General features: G+C 47.4%; 1 protein-coding gene across 10 annotated transcripts; it reads left to right on the top strand.

The window, feature by feature from the left end:
* Positions 1 to 1277: 1277 nt before the first annotated feature.
* Positions 1278 to 23305, top strand: LOC102939610 (zinc finger protein 501). Of its 10 annotated transcripts, none has more exons than XM_037884451.2 (5): positions 1278 to 1903; positions 8071 to 8153; positions 8831 to 8957; positions 17626 to 17739; positions 19164 to 20504. In XM_037884451.2, the coding sequence occupies exons 2-5, from the start codon at positions 8088 to 8090 to the stop codon at positions 20369 to 20371; spliced, it is 1515 nt and encodes a 504-aa protein (XP_037740379.1). In that variant the 5' UTR covers positions 1278 to 1903; positions 8071 to 8087; the 3' UTR covers positions 20372 to 20504. The 10 variants fall into 10 exon arrangements, with proteins under 10 accessions (XP_037740379.1, XP_043390735.1, XP_043390733.1 ...); XM_037884450.2 differs by lacking the exon at positions 1278 to 1903 and adding an exon at positions 5770 to 5977; XM_043534796.1 differs by lacking the exon at positions 1278 to 1903 and adding an exon at positions 5772 to 5977 and having other exon boundaries at positions 19167 to 23305.
* The last annotated feature ends 1196 nt before the right edge of the window (positions 23306 to 24501 follow it).

Below are 24501 nucleotides of genomic sequence, written 5' to 3'. Positions count from 1 at the left end.
ACTCAGATGCCCAACTCCCAATGGGGTCCAAACCCTAAATAAATCAGTTTTACCCGGCATAAAGCTTATACGGGGTAAAGTCATACATTGTTCATCCTCTATAACACTGATAGAGAGATATGCACAGCTGTTTGCCCCCCCAAGTATTAATACATACTCTAGGTTAATTAATAAGTAAAAAGTGATTTTATTAAATATAAAAAGTAGGATTTACATGGTTCCAAGTAATAACAGAGAGAACAAAGTGAATTACCAAGCAAAATAAAACAAAACACACAAGTCTAAGCCTAGTACAGTAAGAAAACTAAATACAAATAAAATCTCACCCTCAGAGATGTTTCAATAAGCTTCCATCACAGACTGGACACCTTCCTAGTCTGGGCACTATCCTTTCCCCTGGTACAGTCTTTGTTACAGCTCAGTTGGTAGTTAGGGGATTTCTCATGACTGCAGCCCCCTTTGTTCTGTTCCATCCCCTTATATAGCTTTTGCACAAGGTGGGAATCCTTTGTCCCTCTCTGGGTTCCCAGCCCTCCTTCTAAATGGAAAAGCACCAGGTTAAAGATGGATTAGGGTTCAGGTGACATGATCACATGTTACTGTAAGACTTCATTACCCACTTGCCAGCACACAGGTATACAGGAAGACTTACAAGTAAACAGAGCCATCTACAGTCAATTGTCCTAGTTGATGACAGCCATCAAGATTCCAAACCACCATTAATGACCCACATTTTGCATAATTACAATAGGCCCTCAGAGTTATATTTCATATTTCTAGTTTCAGATTCAAGAATGATACATGTATACAAATAGGATGACCACACTCAGTAGATTATAAACTTACAAGAGACCTTTTGTAGGAAGCATATTCCAGTTACATTATATTCACACTCAGCATACTTTCATAAAATCATATAGAGTGCAGCGTCACAAGCTGGAGAGAAAAAAATATTAAACAATCAATTTATAAGCACCTAGGATAGTAAAGTTATAGCCAGCATGGATTATCAACTAAAAATCCCGCCAAACCAATCTAATTTCCCGCTTTCACAGGTGTCTGGATTTATGGATCTGGAGGACATTGTACACATGACATATCTTGCAAAAAGAAAAGGAGTACTTGTGGCACCTTAGAGACTAACAAATTTATTTGAGCATATCTTGATTTTACTAAGGCTTTTGACAAGGCCCTCATAAGCAAACTAGGGAAATGTGTGTATATGTGTAACCCCCAAGGAGATTACCTCGATTCCTGGGGCTCTGTTTGCCGGCAGCTCAGGGAGAGGCATGCTGTCCCTGGTAGGGAGGGGGAGCCAAGGCAGACTCAGAGTCCGCCCCGCAACCAAGAGGGAGTGAGAGGCCCTCCCAGGGGGCTCAGGAAAGGGGAGAAGCCATTTTTGAGTCTGGTCTGGAGCCAGCCAGGGCAAAGGCAGGACTGGCTGTGTGGGGAGCTGACGAGTTCCAGGTCTGCATGGAGGGTTCCCCTTGAGAACTGGCCTCTAGGGACCTGACAGCAAGATCCCTCAGCTGGGCTTTTCCTTCTGCACTGATGACTCCCAGTTTGTAGAGTTTTGCTGGGAAAGGTCCCCAGCCAGGCTGAGTTCGCCCTCCAGCTCCCTAGGTGAGACCAGCCACCACATGGTCAGCTCTGCTCTGGCTGCTAGTCCAGGGTTGCTGCCTGCTGCGAGTGTGTCTGGACGCTGGGCTAGGAGACTAGTTTGGATTTTAGTACAGTTGTGTAATCTGCACCTTGAGCCCTGCACCCCTGTGTGGTGAGGGGAAATCCTGGGACCAGAAGCAGCCTGACTCCTGACTGAAGAGGATCCCTGCCAGCAGAGATCAGCCCCTCTGCAGTGACCGAGGAGTCCAGAGTCTGAACCTGAGGATCGTTCATGGATTTTGTGAGTGCACCATCTTTTAGTTAGTCAGGGAAATTGTTTTGGGGACCCCCTACTCCCTGAACTGTGTCCTTAAGCCAGGGAGTAAGGGTTTGGGGATTTTATAACCTGCTGCGTATTAAACCTGGGAGGGACTTATCACCTCCTCCCACTTGTGAGTCCTTTGGGCTGTAGTGATCCCAGTCAGCCACACTGCTAAACCACTGCAGAGAAGATATCGTGGTCATAGGTCATCAAGGGCCCTAACAAAGTACGCGTACAAATGGGACACTGATCTTACATTTGTTACATCAGGTCACGTGACTGGGGAAAGTCACGGGTATTATCAGCGTGGGCACTGGTGACCCTAAGAATAGTGTTTTATGTTTCTTGGGAATCTCCAACTATCTGGCAAGTAAGTGGGGGTTACCCTGTGGTTAGAATTTTCCTCCCAAGCTGCCCTGGTGACCCTGCCAGGAAGGAGTGAGGGGGGTGGAGGCACTGCCAAATAAATTCATAGGGAAAAATAAAGAAGATACTGAGTGGGTGGCGGGATCCAGAAGAACCCAGACCTGTCCATCAAAACCGGTAAGCATATTGGCATTAAAGAAGGTAACCGGGTGGAGAGGGGGCACTACATATGTAAGGACTACAAGGGATGTACAATTTCTTGAAAGACTGTATTCAAAGAGAGGATGTATCTAGCGGGGTTCCAAAGGAGCCAGTCCTGCATCTGGTACTAGCCAATATTTTCATTCATGACTTAGATAATGGAGTGGAGAGTAAGGTTATTAAATTAGAAGATGACACCACGCTGGGAGGAGTTGCAAGCACATAGGATAACAGAATTAGAATTCAGATTGACCTTTATAAATTAGAGAATTGATCTGAAAGAACAAGATGAAATTCAATAGAGACAAGTGCAAAGTACTACACTTCGGGAAGGAAAATCAAATGCACAGCTACAAAATGGGGACTAACTGGCTAGGGGGCAGCCCTACTCAAAATGATCTGGGGGGTTATTGTGAATCACAAATTGAATCTGAGTCAGCCATGTGACTTGGTTGTGAAAAAGGCTAGTTCAGTACAGGAATAGGTTACTAAGGGAGATTGTGGAATTGCCATCACTGGAGGTTTTAAGGGCAGGATGGACAGACACCGCAGTGGTGGGGGCTGGATTAGATCATCTCTCAAGGTTCATTCCAGCCCTACAGTTCTATGACTCTGTTCTGAGGAAATGTTTGGTCACTTTATTGCAGCATTGACCCAGCCCCTCCCACTAGCTCTAAACCAGAGAGATATTTTAAAACCCTCCCAGTAACGAAGAAACCAAATTGAGATAAGAGTAGAACAAAAGAAGTGACTTTGGGGGATTCCCCCTGACATTGTCCCCAGGGCAGAACACTCCCACAGCAGGGGGTACAGGGAGAGTCAGAAATTGGCTTTTCCTCTCCCTGCACCTCACCTCGTTCACAGGAAAGTGAATCTGCCCAGGAGTGCCGCGGAGCCTGAGCAGCCAGAGCCAGCGTGTCCCGTGGCCGAGCAGTGGCAGCCGTCAGAAAGAAGCTGCTGATTGTGGGAGATGGTGCCTGTGGCAAGACCTGCCTGCTGATCATGTTCAGCAAGGACCAGTTCCCTGTGGTCTACATGCCAACAGTCTTTGAGAACTACACTGCTGATATCAAAGTAGATGGAAAGCAGGTGGAACTGGCCCTTTGTGACACAAAAAATAAAAATGCACAATAAGTGTGTGTGGGCAGGTTAGAGATCTGGGAATCTCTCCCCACAATTATTTCTCCCACTGCCTCTTTCAGTGTCTCTCTCCTTATGTCTCCCTTCCCCTGTCCCTCCCCCCCCGCCCCGGCCTACAGACAGCCATTCCTAGGTGTTCGCTCTCCTAGGGCTGGACAGGCTCCTGCAGTTCCTAAGGGGAAGAGAGATGTGCGGGTGAGAGGGGCTGTTTGTGCAGAGTCACTTTCATGCCCATCCCCAGCACATTTCCTGAGGTCTTTATCAGTCACCTGGAGTCTCGTGATGATTGGGAGAATGGGTTGACAGCAATGGAGTGTGCCTTGCACCTGGAAAAGAATGTAAACCAGTCACTCCTTGATCTGCACAAGCTGGCAACTGACAAGAATCACCCTCATTTGTGTGACTTCATTGAAACTCAGATGTTCATGTGGGCAGAGCCTAGGGCCGGCCTATGGAGCTAATTACAGCTGGAGACTGGGCACAGAGGAAGCTTCACTCAAATTCAATCTCAATCCCAGAAACCACCAGGGAATCATAGAAGATCATAGAATATCAGGGTTGGAAGAGCCCTCAGGAGGTCATCTAGTCCAATCCCCTGCTCAAAGCAGGACCAATCCCCAACTAAATCATCCCAGCCAGGGCTTTGTCAAGCCGGGCCTTAAAAACCTCGAAGGATGGAGATTCCACCACCTCCCTAAGTAACCCATTCCAGTGCTTCACCACCCTCCTAGTGAAATAGTGTTTCCTAATAGCCAACCTGGACCTCCCACAATGCAACTGGAGACCATTGCTCCTTGTTCTGTCATCTGCCACCGCTGAGAACAGCCGAGCTCCATCCTCTTTGGAACCCCACTTCAGGTAGTTGAAGGGAGCAGCAGCTGCTCACAGATCACAATGGAGGTGGCAGCTCCCAGGAACCTCAACCCCAACATGTTAGGATTCATAAGGAATGGGATGGAGAATAACACAAAACCTTTGTGTATAAATCAAAGGGGCAGCCTCTAATATCCTGGGACCACCATGGCTACTACTGCACTGCACACAGGATATTTTATATCAATCTCTGAGAACTGGGGAGGAAATGGGCAAAAAAGAAATATTTGGTAATATGATAGAAAACAAAGATCTGAAGGGACTTTATATCCATATTAAATATGTGAGAACATTTGGACAATCTGACAGGAGTGTCCACAGAAGTTCAATAAATAGACAGTCATAGTGCACCACCAGTCAGAGGGGCAGGAAGGAGCCCTTTGGGGAGCTGCTTTAAGAGGGTACGTGAGGGTGGTGTGGAGCAGGGAGGCTCCCTGGCAATGGAGAGGGGGGCACAGCACGGGTGGGCAGGTGACAAAGCCCTGGCTGGGATGATTTAGGTGGGGATTGGCCCTGCTTTGAGCAGGGGGTCGGACGAGACACCTCCCGAGGTCCCTTCCAACCCTGATCTTCTGTGACTGGCAGCTGGGGGAAGCTGCACTGGGCACTGGGCGGGGGCCGTCGCCCAGATTGTGAGGCCAGGAGCTGGGCAGTCTCCACTGGGGCCACTGTCTCCTCCCGTGCCCTTCCAGGCCTCGTGGCCGGCAGAGAGCGGATCGCCCACCCCAGACGCAGCCGCAGCCCGATGGCAGGGCTCTGCAAGCTGCGCCCGTTGGCCCCCTTCTCAGGGGGGAACCTGCTTCCCCCCGAAACAAGGAGAATCTGCGGCAGGGGAAACAGGCGGGAAAACATCCCAAATCGGAGGCGACTTTAAAGGGATATTGGAGAATTAGGGAGAAAAGGGGGCAAAGAGGGAGGAGACCAGTGACAGGGTCAATAAGTGCCCGAGTGGTCCCGCCCCCCTCCCTGCCAGGCACCTGGCTGCGCCCCCCCCGGGACACGGGAGTTTGCTGTTTAAATGGGGGCTCAGGCCGGGGTGAGCGGCTCTGAGAGGCGCCTGCCAGAGCGGGGGAGGGGGTCTCTACGAGGGGACTGGGGGGGAGAGGTTGGCGGGGGGGCGGGGCCTGGGTGGCCCCGGGGTACGCTGGGAAGTGTAGTTCCTGACGGTCCTCGGAGCGGAGGTGACGTGGCCGAGCGCGGCCGTCGCGCGCATGGAGCGGCAGGGCACGCTGGGAAGCGTAGTTCTCGCCCTCTCTCACGCCGGCCTCCTGTGGGCGGGGTGGCCGGGTGCGCGCGCGCTGCTGCCGGGCCCCGCGGACCGTTCGTCCCCGTGGCTGGCGCGCGCCCGGGGCTGACGGAGCCGAGAAGGGGCCCGACCGCCCCTCCCCCTCCCCCTCCCCCCGGTCCGGGGGACTCTCTCCGGCTGGACCCGCCCCGGGCTCCGCCGCCCCCGCCCGGAGCCGCAGGCACCAGGTGCCGGACAGACCCGGGGGAGGCGGGCGGGACAGCGGCGCTGCACGAAGGGCCCGGGGGGGCCGCAGGTCTCGCAGCCCCTGGGGACGCGCCGGGGCTGGAGGGGCCTGGACAGCGGTGGGGCCGCGGCCCCCGGCTCGGGCAGGCTCTGGGGGCGCGGGTGGGGGCAGAGGTGGCGGGGCCCAGGGGGTTCCCCTGTGTGTGTGTCGGGGGGGGGGGCAGGCGATGTGAAGGGGGGGTTGGACCATCTCTGCAGCCAGGACCCCCCCGGGGCGGATGGGGGGGCGCTGTTGAGCCCCCCCCTTTGGTTTGGCCACGTGTCTCTCCAGCAGGGATGCAAATCTCCCCGCTTGTCAGTGCGGGGTGTAAAATCCAGGCAGGTGTCTCCCCTTTCGCTCCAGGGACAGACCCTTCCTCTAGGCTCCGCCTCAGATCCCCCCCCCCCCCCCGTTTTCTCTTCAATTCTCCAAGGTCCATTTAAAATCTCCTCGGAGGTGGGATATTTCCCCACCCGTTGGCCCGGCTGCAAATTGTCCTTTGTTAGGTGGGAAACTGAGTCATTCCCCAAACGGGAAGGGGGTTAGCGGGGGCAGCTCGCAGAGTCCCGAGACGCGGCCGCCTCTGGGGTGGCCGTTCTGTACCAGCAACAAGGCCTGGAAGGGCACAGGAGGAGAAAGTGTCCCCAGTGGAGACTGCCCAGCTCCAGGTCGCACAACCCCAGATACTGCCCCCCCCACCCCACCCCCACGCACACACCCCCACACTACGTGCAAAGCAGCTCCCCCCAGCTGCCAGTCACCTGCACACCCCTGCTGTGGCCCCCCTCCATTGCCAGGGAGCCTTCCTGCTCCATACCACCCTCACGTACCCTCTTAAAGCAGCTCCCCAAAGGGCTCCCTGCTGCCCATGTGACTGGTGGTGCACTATGACTGTCTATTTATTGAACTTCTGTGGACAGTCCTGTCAAATTGTCCCAATGTTCTCACATATTTAATATGGATATAAAATCCCTTCAGATCTTCATTGTGTTTTATCATATTATCAAATATTTCTTTTTTGCCCATTTCCTCCCCAATTCTCAGAGATTAATATAAAATATCCTGTGTGCAGTGCTGTAGTAGCCATGGTGGTCCCAGTATATTGGAGGTTGTCCCCTTGATTTGTATACAAATGTTTGGTGTTCTTCTCCATCTCGTTCCTTAGGAATCCTAACGTGGTGTTAGCTTTTTTTGGCAGCAGCTGTGCGTTGAGCAGAATTTTGTTATTGGATTAATTTTTTAAATCTTTTGACAGCCCTAATATTTATAGAACCCTTATCTTTTGTCACTTACTTGGCGTAACTCATTTTGTGACTTAAACTTTCTGATTTTGTCCCCACATGCTTGTGCTATGCTCTTTTGTACTCATCCATAGCAATTTATCTGTGATTTCACTTGTTTAGGATTCCTTTTTATTTTCTGGTCATTAAAGAGCTCCTGATAGAGCCATATTGCCCGCTTACTATTCTTTCTATCTTTCCTTCACTTTATGATAATTTGCCATTCCTCCTTTAATATTGTCTCACAGAAACTGTCAGCTCTCCTGGACTCTAATTTTCACCTCAGATCTTATTCCCATGGGACCTCACCTACCAGTTTTCCAAGTGTGTTGAAGTCTGCCTTTTTGAAGTCTGTTATCCTTATTTTGCTACTCATAGAATTTTTGCCATTCATACAATCATGAAATCTATCATTTCATGATCACTTTTGCCAGTATTGCTTTCCACCTTCCATTTCCTAACTAATTCCTTCTTGTTAGTCAGAATCAGGTGTAAAATGGCCATCCTCTGGTTACTACTTCCATCTTCTGAAAGAAACAGGTGTCCCCAATACATTCCAAGAACTTATTGGACACTTTGTGTTTGGTTGAATTCTTTTTCTAACACATGCCCTCCCCTGCTCTTCCCCTGCCCTGTTACTAAGTATCCTTTGAATTTTTCTGTTATTTACCTGGGTCTAGGACATCAGTGTGCAGGGAAAGAGCCTGGGGGGAATTGTGATGTGAAATTATTTCCTGTTCTGACATGACTTCTATCGCCCTTTTTGCCATAACAGGCTGCAGCGTAACATTCATGTTTTGCTCCCAGATCATTCCATCCTTCCAGGGAAGGGAAATGGCTGCAGTGGAGCCAGCTGAGGTACGGATTATCAGAGAGTTGTTGGTGGGTTCCTGTTGGAGGGAGAAGGGCAATAAATACATAGGAGTGGACACTTCTTGGGGGTTGATCTGGAGGTGGGAGGTTTTAGGGAAATACACAGGGTGGAGAAAGTGGGGGGACAGGGTGTGACAAACTTGCTGTGATTTGTTTCCTGTGAGGCCTAGATCCGAGCAGCAGAGCCCTGGGGTTTGGTGGTGGAAATTCCGTAATTTGTCAAACAGGAAACAACCCCTGGGAACTGGGCTGGGAAAACGTACCAGCCTCCACGTGCTGTGAGATAAGAAGGGGCACCCCACAGTGAGGTCCAAGGAAGACACCTCAGCCCCTCCCCTCCAGATGCTGGTAATGGAGAGGGTGTTGGGATTCCCACTAGGAATTTGTCCCTGGGCCCTGCTGCAGGCTCCATCTCCTATATCAGCTTCTAGCTAGTTAGGTGAGCGATGAGAATGGGAAGACCACTGCCTGTTCTCTTTGCTAGAAAGGCTCTCTCTTTCTCCCATCACCCTGATGCTTCCTGGCTGCTCTGAGGGGGTGGGAATGGGACTATGCTCACTGCCTGCCTCCCAGAGCTTCCACGTGATTGGACCTCCTCTCCTGTCAAGAGTGATGTTGTCAATAGGTAGCAGGTACTGAGTAGCAGGTTCTTGCTCTTTTAGGGATCAGTGACCTTCGAGGAGGTGGCTGTGTATTTCACCAAGGAAGAGTGGGCTCTGCTTTATCCCGCTCAGAGAGCCCTCTACAGAGACGTTATGCAGGAGAACTTTGAGAATGTGACCTCGCTGGGTAAGGATTCCCATCCCCTTGGTTATTAGAAGGGGAAAATGAGGAATTAAGGTTCACAACACCCCACAATGCAACCTCAACTGTGTCCTGTTTCAGCAACACCTCAACAGACAAATGATAAATACTAGCACTCTATCCTCCCCACTACAGAGCACAGGAGCAGTATAGCATAAAGTCTAATACCTTCTCTTTGCTAAGGCAAAACTTGGAGTTTGGTCCAGTGTAGAAAGCAGAAGCTACATACCACTGGCCTGCACTCAAACACTGAGCCTACTGCACACAATCCATCTCAGACTTCCATAATGTTACCACCCCTTTGTTCTTGCACTGAGGATTCCTTCTGAGTCACTTACCCCTCACGGAGACCACTTGCATGTATGCCACCAGACTGCTGACAATTGTGACAAGAACACACCCTTGTGCACCTTTATTGGCCTACCTACAATACTCCTCACTGAAGTGAGGAATACCTCTTCCTTCAAGTTTCACATGCACCTCTCTTCATATCAGAATCACAGCTCTGCCAAGCTGCTCCAACTATTCCCTAAAATGGGTGAACTTGAGTGCTTGTTTAGCACATCTATCACCCAGTGGCCCCACTGATTGTCAGGGTTCCTGCTTCTGATGTACTTAAAAAAACCAAACCAACCTGGTGTTAGTTTGTGACTTCTAAATGAGGATATTGATATGATAGGCATCACAGAAACTTGGTGAAATGATTATAATAAATGAGACATGGTAATTCCAAGATATGAACGATATAGGAATTGGAATGACGTAGGATATGACAGAGTAGGTTGTGCTGGTGGCAGAGTGGCACTATATTACTCCTGGGGGAATTCTGCGAATTTTATTTGTCAAAATAACGCAATATAATCATGCTGGTTTCAATTATATAGGTAATTTAAACTACTATTAAATGGATAGAGAATGGGAGTGGGGAGTATGGGAGGAACTCCCCAAGCCTCCTTGCCTGACAGTAATATAGCTAGGTTTGACTCTATTTCTGGTTATGGCTGCATATATTTGTTGGCTAATATGCTCAGTGTTACATCGCAGGCAACTGAAGAGCAAGTGGGGCTGGGGAATCAGACTCGCAATTTTTCTTGGCTACTGACCATCTCCAGAAACATCAGTGGCAAGGAGTTCATGCAGCATGTTTTTTTTTAGTCCAAAAATTTAGGTCCGTTCTAATCACGGAAGCCCCCTAAGCATTTATAAGGCCACACTGTCCTTTCCAGCACTCTGGCACTGTAAAGGCACCTTCAAACTTTTACACCTATTTTATACTCCTAGGGAATTCGCAAAGACAATAGGAACAATGTACTAAGCAGGCAGGCTGCTACATTCTTCTCTGCCTGAGGGGACAGAGTCTGCCCCATACCTAACTCCTCAGAAATACCCTGAAGCCCTGCCCCTCCATGCCGAACACACCCCAATAGCAAGCAGGAGGGACATAGTGTCTCTCTCACATTCATGACTGCCCAGCTCCTCCCTCTCCTACCCCCTGGTGGTGGTTTATGTCTCTACCAGCTGCTCCGGGTGCCCGAACCAACCTGCCTGCGCTGCCGTGAGGGGTGCCTGGTCACTCTTGTGGCTTCCCTTTGCTTCCCCGTCAGAAGTAGTTTTTCTGCGGGGAAGCAAAGAAATCTGCAGGGGACATGAATTCTGCATATGCACAATGACAGAAAATTCCCCCAGGAGTAACTGTGAAAGAAACCGTGTCAAATATAGAAAAAATGTTAAGTGAATCTAACTGTGCCATAGAATCTCTACTGATAGAAATTCCATGCTTGAATAATGAGAGTATAGCAGTAGGAATATGGTATTGACCACCTGACCAGGATGGTGATGGTGACTATGAAATGCTCAGAAAGATTAGAGAGGCTGTTAAAATAGAAAACTCAATCATAATAATTGGGGGTTTCAACTATCCCCATATTTACTGTGTAGATGTCACCTCAGGATGGGATGCAAAGGTTAAGTTTTTAGAAACCACTAATGGCTACTTATTGGAGCAGCTAGTCCTGGAACCCACAAGGGGAGCGGGAATTCTTGATTTAGTCCTAAGTGATAGACAGGATCTGGTCCAAGAAGTGAACCACTTGGTAATAGAGACCATAATGTAATTACATTTAACATCATTGCGAGGGGGGAGAGTACCAACAACTCCACCATTATAGCATTTAACTTCAGAAAGAGAAACTACACAAAAGTGAGAAAGCTAGTTACTTGGAAACATTTTTAAAATCCCATAATAGAGGCTCAAAATAAATGTGTACCCCCAAATGGGGACAAAAAGAACAGTAAGGGGACTAAGAAAATACCACCATGGCTAAAGAGTAAATAAGGCAGTTAGAGGTGAAAAAAGGCATCCTTTAAACATTGGAAGTCAAACTGAGGAAAATAAAAGGAGCAAAAATTCTGGCAAGCCAAGTGTGAAAGTATAATTAGGCAGGCCAAAAACATAATTTGAGAAGCAACTACAAAAAGTCACTAAAACTAACACCAATTTTTTTTTTTTTTTTTTTTTTTTAAAGTACATCAGAAGCCTGAGAAACAATCAGTGGGGCTTTTTGGTCATTGACATACTAAACAAGCACACAAGGAAGCCAAGGCCATTGCAGAGAAGCTAAATGAATCCTTTGCATCAGTCTTCGCTGCAGAGGATGTGAGGGACTTTCCTAAACCTGAGCCATTCTTTTTAGCTGGCGAATCTGAGGAACTGTCCCAGACTGAGGTGTCGATAGAGGAGGTTTTGGAACAAATGGATAATTTCAACATGAATAAGTCACCAGGACTAGATGGTATTCGCCCAGTAGTACTGAAGTACTTTTCATACATGGAAAGTGCAGAACTACTGACTGTGATATGTAACCTACCACTTAAATCGGCCTCTATACCAGACTGGGGATAGCTAATATAATACTAATTTTTAAAAAAGTCTCCCAAGGGGATCCTGGCAGTTTGAGGCTTGGAAGGCTAACTTCAGTACCGGGCAAATTGGCTGAAAACTATGGTAAAGAACAGAATTCTCAGACACATAAATAAACACGATTTGTTGGGGAAGAGTCTACTTGGCTTTTGTAAAGAGAAATCATGCCTTATCTATTAGAATTCACTGAGGGAGTCAACATACATAAGGACAAGAGTGATCCAGTGGATACAGTAGAACCTCAAACATATGAACACCAGAGTTACAGACTTACCGGTCAACCAGACACCCTGTGGAACCAGAAGTCCTCAATCAGGCAGCAGCGCAGACAAACCCCACAGGGGTTGGGGCTGCAGTGGGAGGAGACGGGTGTCAGGGTCCTGGATAGGGTGAGAGCTCAGGGCTTCTGACCCTCAGAGGCTCAGGGCTTTAGACTGGGAGGGAGCGTTGGGGTGCAGGAGGGGTGCGGCAGTGCGCTCAGGGCAGGGGGGTGGGGTGCGGCAGGGGGCTCAGGGCAGGGGGTTCGGCTGCAGGAGGGGTGCGGCAGGGGACTCAGGGCAGGGGGTTTGTGTGACGCAGCAGGGAGGGGGGAGTGTTGACCTGGGAATGTGGCAGGAGAGTTTCACTGGGGATGGGAGACCTGAGAGCCTGTCACCTGAGCCAGGAGGGGGAGGGAGAGGTAACACCTCTACCTGGGAAACTGGACAAAGGATGTAGGGAGAGAGCCTGCTGCGGGGGAGGGGTGGTGGTGGGTTGTTTTCAGTTTCGTGCTGGGTGGTGGAACACAGGGAACCCCAGGGCTGGGGTCTAAGCTCCCTGCCCCCCAGAAGGACTTGACTGAGGGGTCCTGGTTGTACCCACAAGCTCTGTTTTAGACTGTGTTCCTATTGTCCAATAAACCTTTTGTTTTACTGGCTGGCTGAGAGTCACAGTGAATCCCAGGAAGAGGGGTGCAGGCCCCGGACTCCCCCACACTCCGTGACAGTTCGGCTGCAGGAGGGGTGTGGGGTGCAGCAGGGGGCTCAGGGCAGGGGGTTCGGTTGCAGCAGGGGTTCGGGGGGCGGGTCCAGCCCAGCGCGCACCAGGGGCAGGGCAGGCTCCCTGCCTGCCTGCCCTGCCCCCGCGCTGCTCTGGGAAGCGGCTGGGACCTACAGGGGAACGGGGAACCGCAGCCAATGGGAGCTTCGTGGGAGGAGGGAATGCACAAATGCCCCTGTGCCCCCCTCCCCCAGGTCCTGGCCGCTTCCCAGAGCGGCGCAGGGGCAGGTCAGGCAGGGAGGGAGCCTGCCCTGCCCCCGGTGCATGCCGGGCTGGAGCCACTCTAGGTAAATGCTGGAGGGGCGGGGCTGCCGCGGGGAGCTGGCGGGCCACAGAAAATAACCCACCTGTTTGAGACCCCTGTATTAATGTCTAACCTAAATCTCCCTTTATGCAATTTAAGCCCTTTACTTCTTGTCCTGTCCTCAGTAGATAAGGAGAACAATTTAGCACCCTCCTCTTTATAACAGCCTTTTATGTTGCAGCCTTGCAGACTGTTATGTCCCCCCACCCAATCTTCTCTTCTCCAGACTAAAAAAAACCCTCAGTTTTCTCAATCTTTTCTCATAGGTCATGTTTTCTGTACTTTTAATCATTTTTGGTTTTTGCTCTCCTCTGGACTTCGACCAATATGTCTACATCTTTCCTGAAGTGTGGTGCCCAGAACTGTATACTTTATTCCAGTTGAGGCCTTATCAGTGCTGAGTAGAGTGGAAGAATGATTCCTCGGGTCTTGCTTACAACACTCCTGCTTATACAGGCCAGAATGATATTCACGTTTTTTGCAACAATATTAAATTGTTTAGTCCTATTTAGTTTGCGATCCATTACAACCCTGTGACATTCCCCTCTGGTGTTATCTGGACCGGTGATCTGCTAGGTCACTCCAATCCTCGACTCTGGGAGAGAGCCTTACCCTGCTCTGCTGTGAGAACCCCAACCCCAACTCCTGGGCTGTTCACGCACAGCCTTTAGCATGTAAGCTGCTCCTTAGATTGTGCAACCGAATGACACTAGCCAACATCTCCGGTCCCAGACACAACCCTAGGAACCTCCGTCTTGCAGTGTCTAGTTATGCCCACTGGATGCTGCAAGCTATCTGAGTTTGTCAATTTAACAAAGAAATGAATATGTACCAGGCTTGTTATCCCAAGGAGAGTCTCTGACAGGCTTCAAACCAAATGCCCTGCTTCAGGTAGAATAAACAAACAGATATATTAACTATAAAGTTAGATTTTAAGTGATTATAAGTCAAAACATAAGTCAGATTTGGTCAAATGAAAAAAAAAAAAAAGCAAAACACATTCTACTGGCTGGCTGATCTTAACACTTTCAATGCCCTTACAAACTTAGATGCTTCTCACCACAGCCTGGCTGGTTGCTTTTCAGCCAGGTTCTCCCCTTCGATCAGTGCTTCAGTCACTTGGGGGTGATGGCTGAAGATGGAGGTGGAAGAGAGAGGAAGAGCATGGCAAACATCTCTCCCTTTTATCATGTCCTTTCTTCCCTCTTGGCTTTGCCCCCACCCTTCAAGTCATTACCTCATTGCAGTCCGAAACTGACCAAAGGAAGGGGGGTGACTCACTCGAGAGTCCAGCAGATCCTTTGTTGTTGCCTAGGCTAGTGTTCTTTATGCCTATGAGGCTGGGCTGAGTTTGTCCCATACATCCCCTGATGAGGTGTGAACTGCCTCTCTGCTCTTGGAGAGTTTTTGTCTGGGCTTGCTTTAAGCCATGAGGATACATTTTCAGCCTCATAACTATATACATATGAAATTATAACTTATAACATTACTATAACATCACTATAACAACAATGCTCAGTACCTCATGAGCCTTCCAAAGACACCTGATGTGACAAACTTTGCATTGGATACCACACAATCATTTTACAAGGATGAACATGGGGGTGCTGGGAGTTTCCTCCGAAGTACAGAGCATCACAACCCCCCAGATTCTTTTCTGCAGTACTCCTCCTTAAACAGTCCTTTCCCATTTTATATTTGTACAATTGATTATTCCTTCCTAAGTGTACTACTTTGAATTTGTCCTCTAGCATTTCATGCTATTTATTTCATTTTTCCATTTTTCCAGTTTGTCAGGATAATTTTGAACTCTAATACTGTCTGCCAAAGCATTGGCAGCCTCCCCCAGCTTGGGTTTGTCTGCAAGCTTTATGCGTACCCTCCATGCCATTATTGGAGCCATTTATAAACATAATGAGTAGAACTGGATCCCAGACAGATTCCCTGAGGGACCCCACTTGATATGCCTTTCGACAACTACTCTGACTATGGTTTTCCAACCAGTTGTGCACCCACCTTATTGAAGGTTCTTCTAGGCTATATTTCCCTAATTTGTTTATGGAAGAAGTATTAAAAGTCAAAATATATCACATCTAGTGCTCCCTACATCCACAAGGCTTGTTACCCTGTCAAAGACAGATGTTAGGTTGGTTTGATATGATTTATTCTTGACAAATCTATGGTGACAGGTACTTCACCTTATTTCTTCAAGATGCTTACAAATTGATTGATTGATTATTTGGTCCAGTATCTTTCCAATTACTAAAATTAAGCTGACTGGTGTATAATTCTGTGGGCTGTCCTTATTTCCTTTTTATAGATAAGTACTATATTTGCCCTTTTCCAGTTCTCTGGGATATCTCCCATTCTACATGAGTTCTCAAAGATAATTGCCAATGACTCAGGGTTCTCTTCAGCCAGTTCCCTAAGTATTCTTGGATGTATTTAATCAGGTCCTGCTGACTTGAAGACATCTTCCAAGATTGTTGATAATGACTCAGAGGTCTCTTCAGCCAGGTCCTTAATGAGCTTATTATGGAGCAGGGGATATTTAAGTTAGATATTAGGAAAAAGTTTCTAACTCTAAGGATAGTTTACTCTGGAATAAGCTTCTAAGGAAAGAAGTGGATTCCCTGTCGTTGGAAATTTTAAAAACCAAGTTGGACAAACGCCTGTGAGGGATCTAGATTCACTGGGTCCTGTCACAGCACAGGGTTGGACTTGATGACTTCTTGAGCTCCCTTCCAGCCCTACATTTCTGTTGTTTTTTGCTTTCTCCCATGCTTCTCATTGGAGGAGCGCCCCATAAACATCCCCAGAGCGACCTCATTATCCTCCTTCCCATCCCTCTGTACAGCTCCCCTGTTCTAGGACACCTACAAACGCATGATGATGGTTAGGGTACTGGTGTCCAGAGACCACTGTCTATCAAGGTGACAAATGTCTTATTGTATCCTTTGCTCCCCATGTCACTATTCAGGATCATTGTACCTGTATTTCCCCTCTGTGGTCCAGCAAGGGCACCCACTCTCAGGCTGTCTAGCAGTCACCTCTCTGGGGTAGAAACCCACATGTCTCTCCCTCCTGACTGGGGTATTTCCAGGCTGCACATCTCCCTGCCCACACTGTGAATTCCCCAGCAAGGCAGATCCCCTCAGCAAGCCTGCTTTCCCTTCCTTCCTCAGGGGCTTTGAGCAGCGTACCTAAGTTACCACACAGACCGTTCCCAGAAAACAATGATAAAATCAAGGTAAAAGCATTACAGAGAGATCATATTAAAAACAATATAAGAACCTACATGCATGATAATAAGCTTACCAGAGATCACCCCAAACCCACCAAGGGCTAAAGCAGGTGAACAGACCTTCAAACTCCACCAAGAGTTTTTAGCCTGTGGTCACAAGCTAACAGTTGTTAGCTCAGAAGAAGCTTGCCCATGCATCTGTGAGTCACTCTTCTAGCCATTTTGGGCCTCTGAACTTGTCTTCATGTAACAGGTGATCAGCAGGCAATGGTTTCTCCTCACGGTGCAGCTTCCGTAGGGTTTGCTGTGGAGGTGAGAAGTTGACTTCTCCTCCCCCAAGTGTTTTCTAGGAATCCCACTTAAATTTTGTCTAGCACATTTTGTTCAGAGTCCTTTGAAGTTCATAACACCTCCTAGGATTTATGTTAGCCAGATATTACATACCATCTGTAACGGGGTCAGCGCCCACTTCTCATGAGCACCTCCTTTTCTCTGGCCGATATGCCTGCAATCACAGTCTCTTTTCAGGGTGGCAACCAGCTCTTGCGAGCGCGAGCGCAAGCCCACCCCCAGAATGGTTCTCTCAGCAGGTCTTCAGCAACTCAGCCTTCCGGCCGAGCCACATACACTGACCCCCTTCCAGGGTATACAGTCCCTGGTATGGGGCCGTAGCTCTAAAAGGCTTCTCCCAGAGGCACTGTCTTCTTCATCCACCCAGCTGGGGCCCACTTCGGTACCCGCAGCTGGTGGTGTTTCAGCAGGCCTCCCTAGGCTCAGTCTTCAACCAGACCAGCAGGGCCCATCTCGGGACCCTCGCTGGCCTGCACAGGTTCTGTGCCCAGTTTCCCTGGGCTTCAGCCTGCCCACACTGACTGGAGTCTTCCCTTTCTGGGATATGGAGGTACCTGCTCTGGGTTTTAGGAGCCCCTTTGATCATGAGTGTCTGGCAGTGTGTGTTCCCAGTAGACATGGGCACAGTTAAATTCCTCATAAGAAGAGTGTCCTGCACCTTTGAGCACCTGGGGAACTGGCCCCAGGATTTTACTCATTTAATATGGTCTGGAGTTAAAATAACAGAACTTTCTGGGTGGGTGACAAATGTCCTATGAATTCACCTGATCTCACTTGTCTTCTTTCCCCTGGGCAGGGTTTCCAGTTTCCAAACCTGATGTAATCTCCCAACTGGATCGAGGGGAAGAGCCATGGGCCTCAGATCTCCAGGGATCAGGGGAAAGAGAGATCCTGAGCAGCTTCTGCACAGGTGAGCAATCATTAAACCAACTCAGAAACTGTCAGTACCTGAAGGAAAAGCTGGGATTCACAACAAAGACCTTGTGAGGTCTCTGAATTCAGGATTGTCCCCACCAGGTGTCATATCCTCAGGGCAGATATTGCTCATGGTTTCCTACCCATCCTACCTCCTGGCAGTAGCCCTGTAACGATGCTGGTTCTGGTGGGACCCAACTGAGAGTGCCGATTCAGGACAAACTGCTTAAAGCAGGGCAGTTACAACCCAAGGCTGGGGTTTTTCCACCTCTGAGGCAAACCAAACCAGCCAGACAAAGAGGACTTTGGTTTTACCCCACTGGCTAACCACAAGTCACACAAGCAATGCCCTTAGACACTCCAGTTTCCCAGTATCACCACCAGTGCCACTCGTTATGGGGACAAATGGTTATGAAAACCAATACCCCAGTAAAAGAAAAAAGGTTCTCTCGATCCCACAGCACCAAGCCCCAGACCCAGGTCAATATGCAAATCAGATCTTACCCATAAATCACGCTATTGCCAATCCTTTAGAATCTAAAATCTAAAGGTTTATTCATAAAAGGAAAAAGATATAGAGGAGAGCTAGAATTGGTTAAATGGAATCAATGACATACAGTCATGGCAAAGTTCTTGGTTCAGGCTTGTAACAGTGATCGAATAAACTGCAGGTTCAAATCAAGTCTCTGGAGTGCATCCACAGCTGGGATGTGTCTTTCAGTCTTTGGTTCAAAGCTTCAGTGTAGCAAAGTTCCTCCAGAGGTATGAAGCAGGATTGAAGACAAGATGGAGATGAGGCATCAGCCTTTTATAGTCTTTTCCATGTGTAAGAACATCTCTTTGTTCTTACTGTGGAAAATTACAGCAAAATGGAGTTTGGAGTCACATGGGCAAGTCCCTTCATACCTTGCTGAGTCACAAGGTGTATCTGCCTTCTCTCAATGGGTCAGTTGTATAGCTGATGGTCCTTAATGGGCCATCAAGCAGGCTAGGCAGAGCTGACACCAACTTGTCTGGGGTGTCACCCAGAAGCATAGCACAAGTTTGAAATACAGACAGTATAGAGCCAATATTCATAACTTTAACTACAAAAATGATACAAGCGTATAGACAGCATAATCATAGCCAGCAAACCGTAACCTTGTCTTAGACACCTTATTTGACCCCCTTTATACAAGATTTGGTGCCACTACAGGACCTTGGTTGCAACAATGATCTATACGGTCCCAGATTATGTCAATAACGTCACAAGCCCCTTCCCTGAACTCGCTTCTCCCTGAGTGTTTGGATGCAGACTGGATGCAGAATTGATCCCCTCTTCTCTCCTCTTTGGGGAATTTTTTTTTCCATCTGCAGCTTTTTCAATTTGTTCTCCCCTTATCAGTTCCTGTTTCTGAGGTTTTTCTTTCTCTGTCCCAGCAGGTGATGGGATGGTGAGTGAGACCATGAAGCAGAATCCTCAGCAGGAAGATGATGAGCAAGTGGAGCCACCTGGGGCGTTATTGCAAAGATGCAAAGGGATTGTGTCCAGGAGTTGTGAGCAGGGAAAAGCCTGTGAAAGTCAGCACATTCCAGAGAAGTGGCAGGGAAACCAGCCAATGCAGAAATTTGGTAAATCTGTTAATTATCAGGAAACTCACAAAGGCCTCAAGGAAACCACAGCCCAGCAGAGAATCCCCACGGGAGAAAAAAATAACACATGCACTGAGTGTGGGGAAAAGTTCAGTAGGCACTCACGCTTTATTAGCCATCAGAGAATCCATACTCAAGAGCAACCCTATGCATACTGTGAGTGTGGGAAAACCTTCGCTCAGAGCTCAGCCCTTATTAAACATCACAAAGTCCACACAGGGGAGAAACCCTATGAATGCTGTGAGTGTGGGAAAATCTTCACTCGGAGCTCAACCCTCATTGCACATCAGAGAATCCACACAGGGGAGAAACCCTATAAATGCTGTGAATGTGGGAAAACCTTCACTCTTAGCTCAACCCTGATTGCACATGAGAGAATCCACACAAGGGAGAAACCCTATGAATGCTGTGAGTGTGGGAAAACCTTCACTCAGCGCTCAAACCTTATTACACATAAGAGGATCCATACAGGGGAGAAACCCTATGAATGTTGTGAATGCAAGAAAACCTTCACTCAAAGGGCATCCCTTATTAGCCATCAGAGAATCCATACGGGGGAAAAACCCTATGAATGCTGGGAGTGCGGGAAAACCTTCATTGTGATCTCAAATCTTATTAAACATCAGAAAAACCACACAGGGGAGAAACCCTACGAATGCAGTGAGTGTGGGAAAACCTTCGCTTGGAGCTCAAACCTTAGTTCACATCAGAGAATCCATACAGAAGAGAAACCATATAAATGTAGTGAATGCGGGAAAACCTTCACTCAGATCTCACACCTTATTACACATCAGAGAATCCATACGGGGGAGAAACCCTATGAATGCCATGAGTGCGGGAAAACCTTCACTCGGAGTTCAATCCTTATTATACATCACAGAATCCATACAGGGGAGAAACCCTACGAGTGCTGTGAGTGCGGGAAAACCTTCACTCAGAGCTCAACCCTTATTACACATCAGAAAATCCACACAAGAAAGAAACCCTATGAATGATGACAGACAGGGTTCAGAGTAGCAGCCGTGTTAGTCTGTATCCGCAAAAAGAACAGGAGGACTTGTGGCACCTTAGAGACTAACACATTTATTTCAGCATAAGCTTTCGTGGGCTACCACTTCATCGGATGCATGCAGTGGAAAATACAGTAGGAAGATAGATAGATATATACACACACAGAGAACGTGAAACAATGGGTGTTATCATACACACTATAAAGAGAGTGATCAATTAAGCTATTACCAGCAGGAGAGAAAAAAAACCTTTTGTAGTGATAATCAAGATGGGCCATTTCCAGCAGCTGACAAGAACGTGTGCGGAATTGGGGGGGAGGAGGAAATAAACATGAGGAAATAGTTTTAGTTTGTGTAATGAGACATCCAGTCCCAGTCTTTATTCAAGCCTAATTTAATGGTGTCCAGTTTGCAAATTAATTCCAGTTCAGCAGTCCAACGAGAGACTGATCACTCTTGTTATAATGTGTATAACTGTATTTTCCACTGCATGCATCCGATGAAGTGGGTTTTAGCCCATGAAAGCTTATGCTCAAATAAATGTGTTAGTCTCTAAGGTGCCACAAGTCCTCCTGTTCTTCCTATGAATGATGTGAGGCAAGAAAACCTTCACTCAAGAGCTTAAACCTTAATACACATCAGAAAATTCACAAAGGGGAGCACCCCTAGGAATGCTGTGAGTATAGGAAAACCTTTGCTCATGGCTCACACCTTAGTGGGCATCAAAGGATCCACAAAGGAGAGATCCTATGAATTCTCTGAGTGTGGGAAATTCTGTCAGAGTTCAGCCCTTATTTATTATCAGAGAAGGGAGATAAATACCATAAAAACCTTGATTAGGGCTGAGAAAAGATTTTATTTTCCTTTTGCTAATTCCTGCATAATGAACTTCAAGGCAGCATTTGTGTCATCGTGGTCTCTCAGCTCCACCAGCTGAGTTGTCTGCTTTTCCCTTTTGCACTCACCCTTCCTTGGGGTCAATCTCAGAATTTTTTTCATTTTCACCAACTCCTTTGTCCTATGTCATGGAAGTGTGTGTCCCTCCAACAGGACTGTCCATCAGCCTCAGGTGGGGGAAGTGGGAGTCACTTCAACTAGGTGCATAGAAGTTAAATCTACCTGGGCCCTGACTGCACTAGGATATTCCATGGAGTTAGATAGCTTGAATTAGCTATCTTGATGTAAAAACACAACTATTTTTTCAAGAAAGAAAATAGCCCATATATAGTGGCCAGGGAAATTTAGCAAATTTCCTCAAGACCTGACATAACTTCCGTAACTTCTCCTAGTCTAAACATATTTGGAGCATCATATTCATACTTTTCCTCCCACTGTAAAGTGATTGTTAGTCACCAGGTTCCCCCACTAGGGACAAATTGTCTCATTCCCAGTTGTTCTCACAATGCACTGGGTTGTGCTGAATAGCGGTTGAGTTTTGTATCATTTTTCTTATTTTAAATATAACAAGGAGCAGGATTAGGGATAGGAAAATATGTTTTTTCAACTTCTGTGACACCTGAAGTGGTGAGTTGGAGGGATTCCCACGTTCAGAATTAGCTCAACAGTATTTCCTCTGTTTGAACCATGTAGAATTTATCTTCTACACATGCTACAACTCTACCTCTCAACGTGTCATTTGTGTCAGTGTTCTCAGTCCTCTGCTTGGGACTCACACTTTGTTTTCTTTGATCTTAAAACCTAGTAATTTAGGTCTTGAAATGAAGTTGGCAGAGACCTGGAAAGGGAATTTGAATGGATCTCAAACACAGTGCCATCATTTGGAGTTTAAATCCCAGTTTCCAACTGTTAGCAAAGGAGTTTTCCTACTAAGATGGGGTGGTTTGCAGATGGGAAGATTGGCTGGGGTTTTGTTTTGTTCTGTTTTTGTTTTTTCATTACAATGATTCTAGAACTTTTGTAAATAATACAACTCAACACTAATGAGTGAAGCAGGTTTGAATGGATCAGAGGAGAATCTCTTGTCTTGGTTTTGAGTCAACACATTCAACACATGCTCTGGATTTCTAGTTCTATGAAACTGGATGTATCATATCTCTCTGTGATGTGGGTTTTTCCTCTTTTTTGAGGGCCATTTGGTCACATAACAGGATATTAATTTGATTCGTCAGACTGTGGCTCTGATTTATTGGGGACTTTGAGAAAATGACTGTTTTAGCAAGTAGCCATTTCTCAGTTTATTTTTGCTTTTTCCCTGCCCCCCCGCCCTCCATGATGACATGGAGAAACTTCAAGTGCAGTTCAGTCAACAGGAGAGACTACTCCAAGTTATTGGACATATCACCAACTGTTTTTAAATCTCCAGTCTGAAATGGTGAACAACAGCGTGCCCCAAATTATACAACTAATGGAAGTAACTGGATACAGTCACAGTGCTGTTCAATAGTTTAGGTCAATATTGTCTCAGATGATCTGGGTAGAGGATTCCTCAGTAAGTGATTAGGAGCTAGGCAAAAGGCTCGCATATGTGTTTCCCAAGGCAGTTGTGATGCAGGGTCTTGTGACAGACTTGTTCACACCCTGCACACTATTACAGTAATTTTTGTATAAGGCATGTCTTGTGAGCTACCATTTAAAAATCCATAATTTGCTGATCAATAGTATGGAAAAGTACACATAGCAGCATTGTATGTAACATAATAAACAAGCTGAAATCATGGCTAAAAGTAAGTTTGGCAGATAAATCTGAGGAATGGCCAAAAGCAGTTCCTCAGAGACCAAGGGCAAATGACACCTCAGCCAAGTGTAAACAAGGCTGATGGACCATTACCTGCTAAGTGGCCATTCTTTGGCAGGAAAGGGGGCCAGAGCAAAAATACCTGCATTTAAGGCCTTGTCTGCACTACAGAGTTTTGTCAACAAAATTATGCCGCTTTAATTAAAGTGCTTTAATTAAACTGCTGTTGTGTGTTCACACTATGCTTCTTGTGTTGGCAGAGCGCATCCACAGTAGTAGGTCTTGCACTGACACAGAAAGCAGTGCACCGTGCAGCAGGAGACAGGCTGCTTTGGGAAGGGCTTGCAGTGCCTTATGGAGCAGGCATAGCGTCACATGATGCAGGTTTCTCAATCCCGTTGTTCCATGGGCATCCTACTAGATTACCAGCCGCTTTTCAATGGAAGTGTGTGTTGGGGGGGGAGAGACAAAGACAGAGTGTGTTTTGAGGGAGAGTGAGTATGTTGGTATCCTGTTTCTTTAAGTTCAGACAGCAGCTAGTCCTGAGGTAGGACACCCCACCCCTGCCTCTGCACAGCAGAGCAGTCCCACCCACAGCAGCAGCCTACCTGCCACTGTGTTCCTAGTGTGGGGGAGAGCAGGAGGATTCCACGTTAATGATTTGCTCTTTGCTGCCGGAACAGAGCAGCATGCTCAGCTGTCAGAACTTCCTAGAGCTTTGAAAGGGGAGGGGCACATGCCTGCAGGGCAGCCAAATTCAAAACAGTGAGCAGAGTGGTCATAGCGGGCATTCTGGGATACTGGGGGATGCCAGTTATGGCGACATAATGAATTGCAGTATCTATACTGATGCTTTGTCACTTCACCTTTTCAGCAAAAGGCTCTGTCTCTCTCAGCTAAGTGGTTTTGTTTTGCCATCAAAAGAGCAGCATTGTAGCGTGTGCACCCCCACTGTTTTGTTGGCAAAAGCAGCCTTTTGCTGACAAAACTGTGTAGTGTAGACGAGGCCTTAGCAAAGAAACAGCATGTTCTTGTCCACCCAGACTGCCTGCAGGCTTGCTCCCAGCTGGAAATGCTTCTCAAAGGGGGAACAGGACTATAAAAAGAAGGGGCAGACACCCCTCAAAACACTTCCCTCTCTCTCCCTGTCCATTGCATTCTCTGCCACTGAGAAGACAAAATGACACAGCTGTTGAGCTTTGGGGAAGGGGTCCTGGCCTAAAGAGTTTGGTCAGTGAGACCGCTGAAGCATGTAGGTGAGAAAATTTTGCTTTGAAACTAAAAATTTCTTAAGTATGTGTTAGTGAGCATTTATCTTTATTTTTCTTGTAACCATTTTTGACTTTTATGCCTCATTACCTGTACGTATAAAATCTGTCTCTTTGTAGTTAATAAACTTGTTTTCTGTTTTATACAAGCC

Source organism: Chelonia mydas, chromosome 23 (genome assembly GCF_015237465.2).
Source record: "Chelonia mydas isolate rCheMyd1 chromosome 23, rCheMyd1.pri.v2, whole genome shotgun sequence".
Classification (NCBI taxonomy): domain Eukaryota; kingdom Metazoa; phylum Chordata; order Testudines; family Cheloniidae; genus Chelonia; species Chelonia mydas.
Note: the sequence above shows the minus strand (reverse complement) of the source record. Positions and strands in the feature narration are given on the sequence as shown.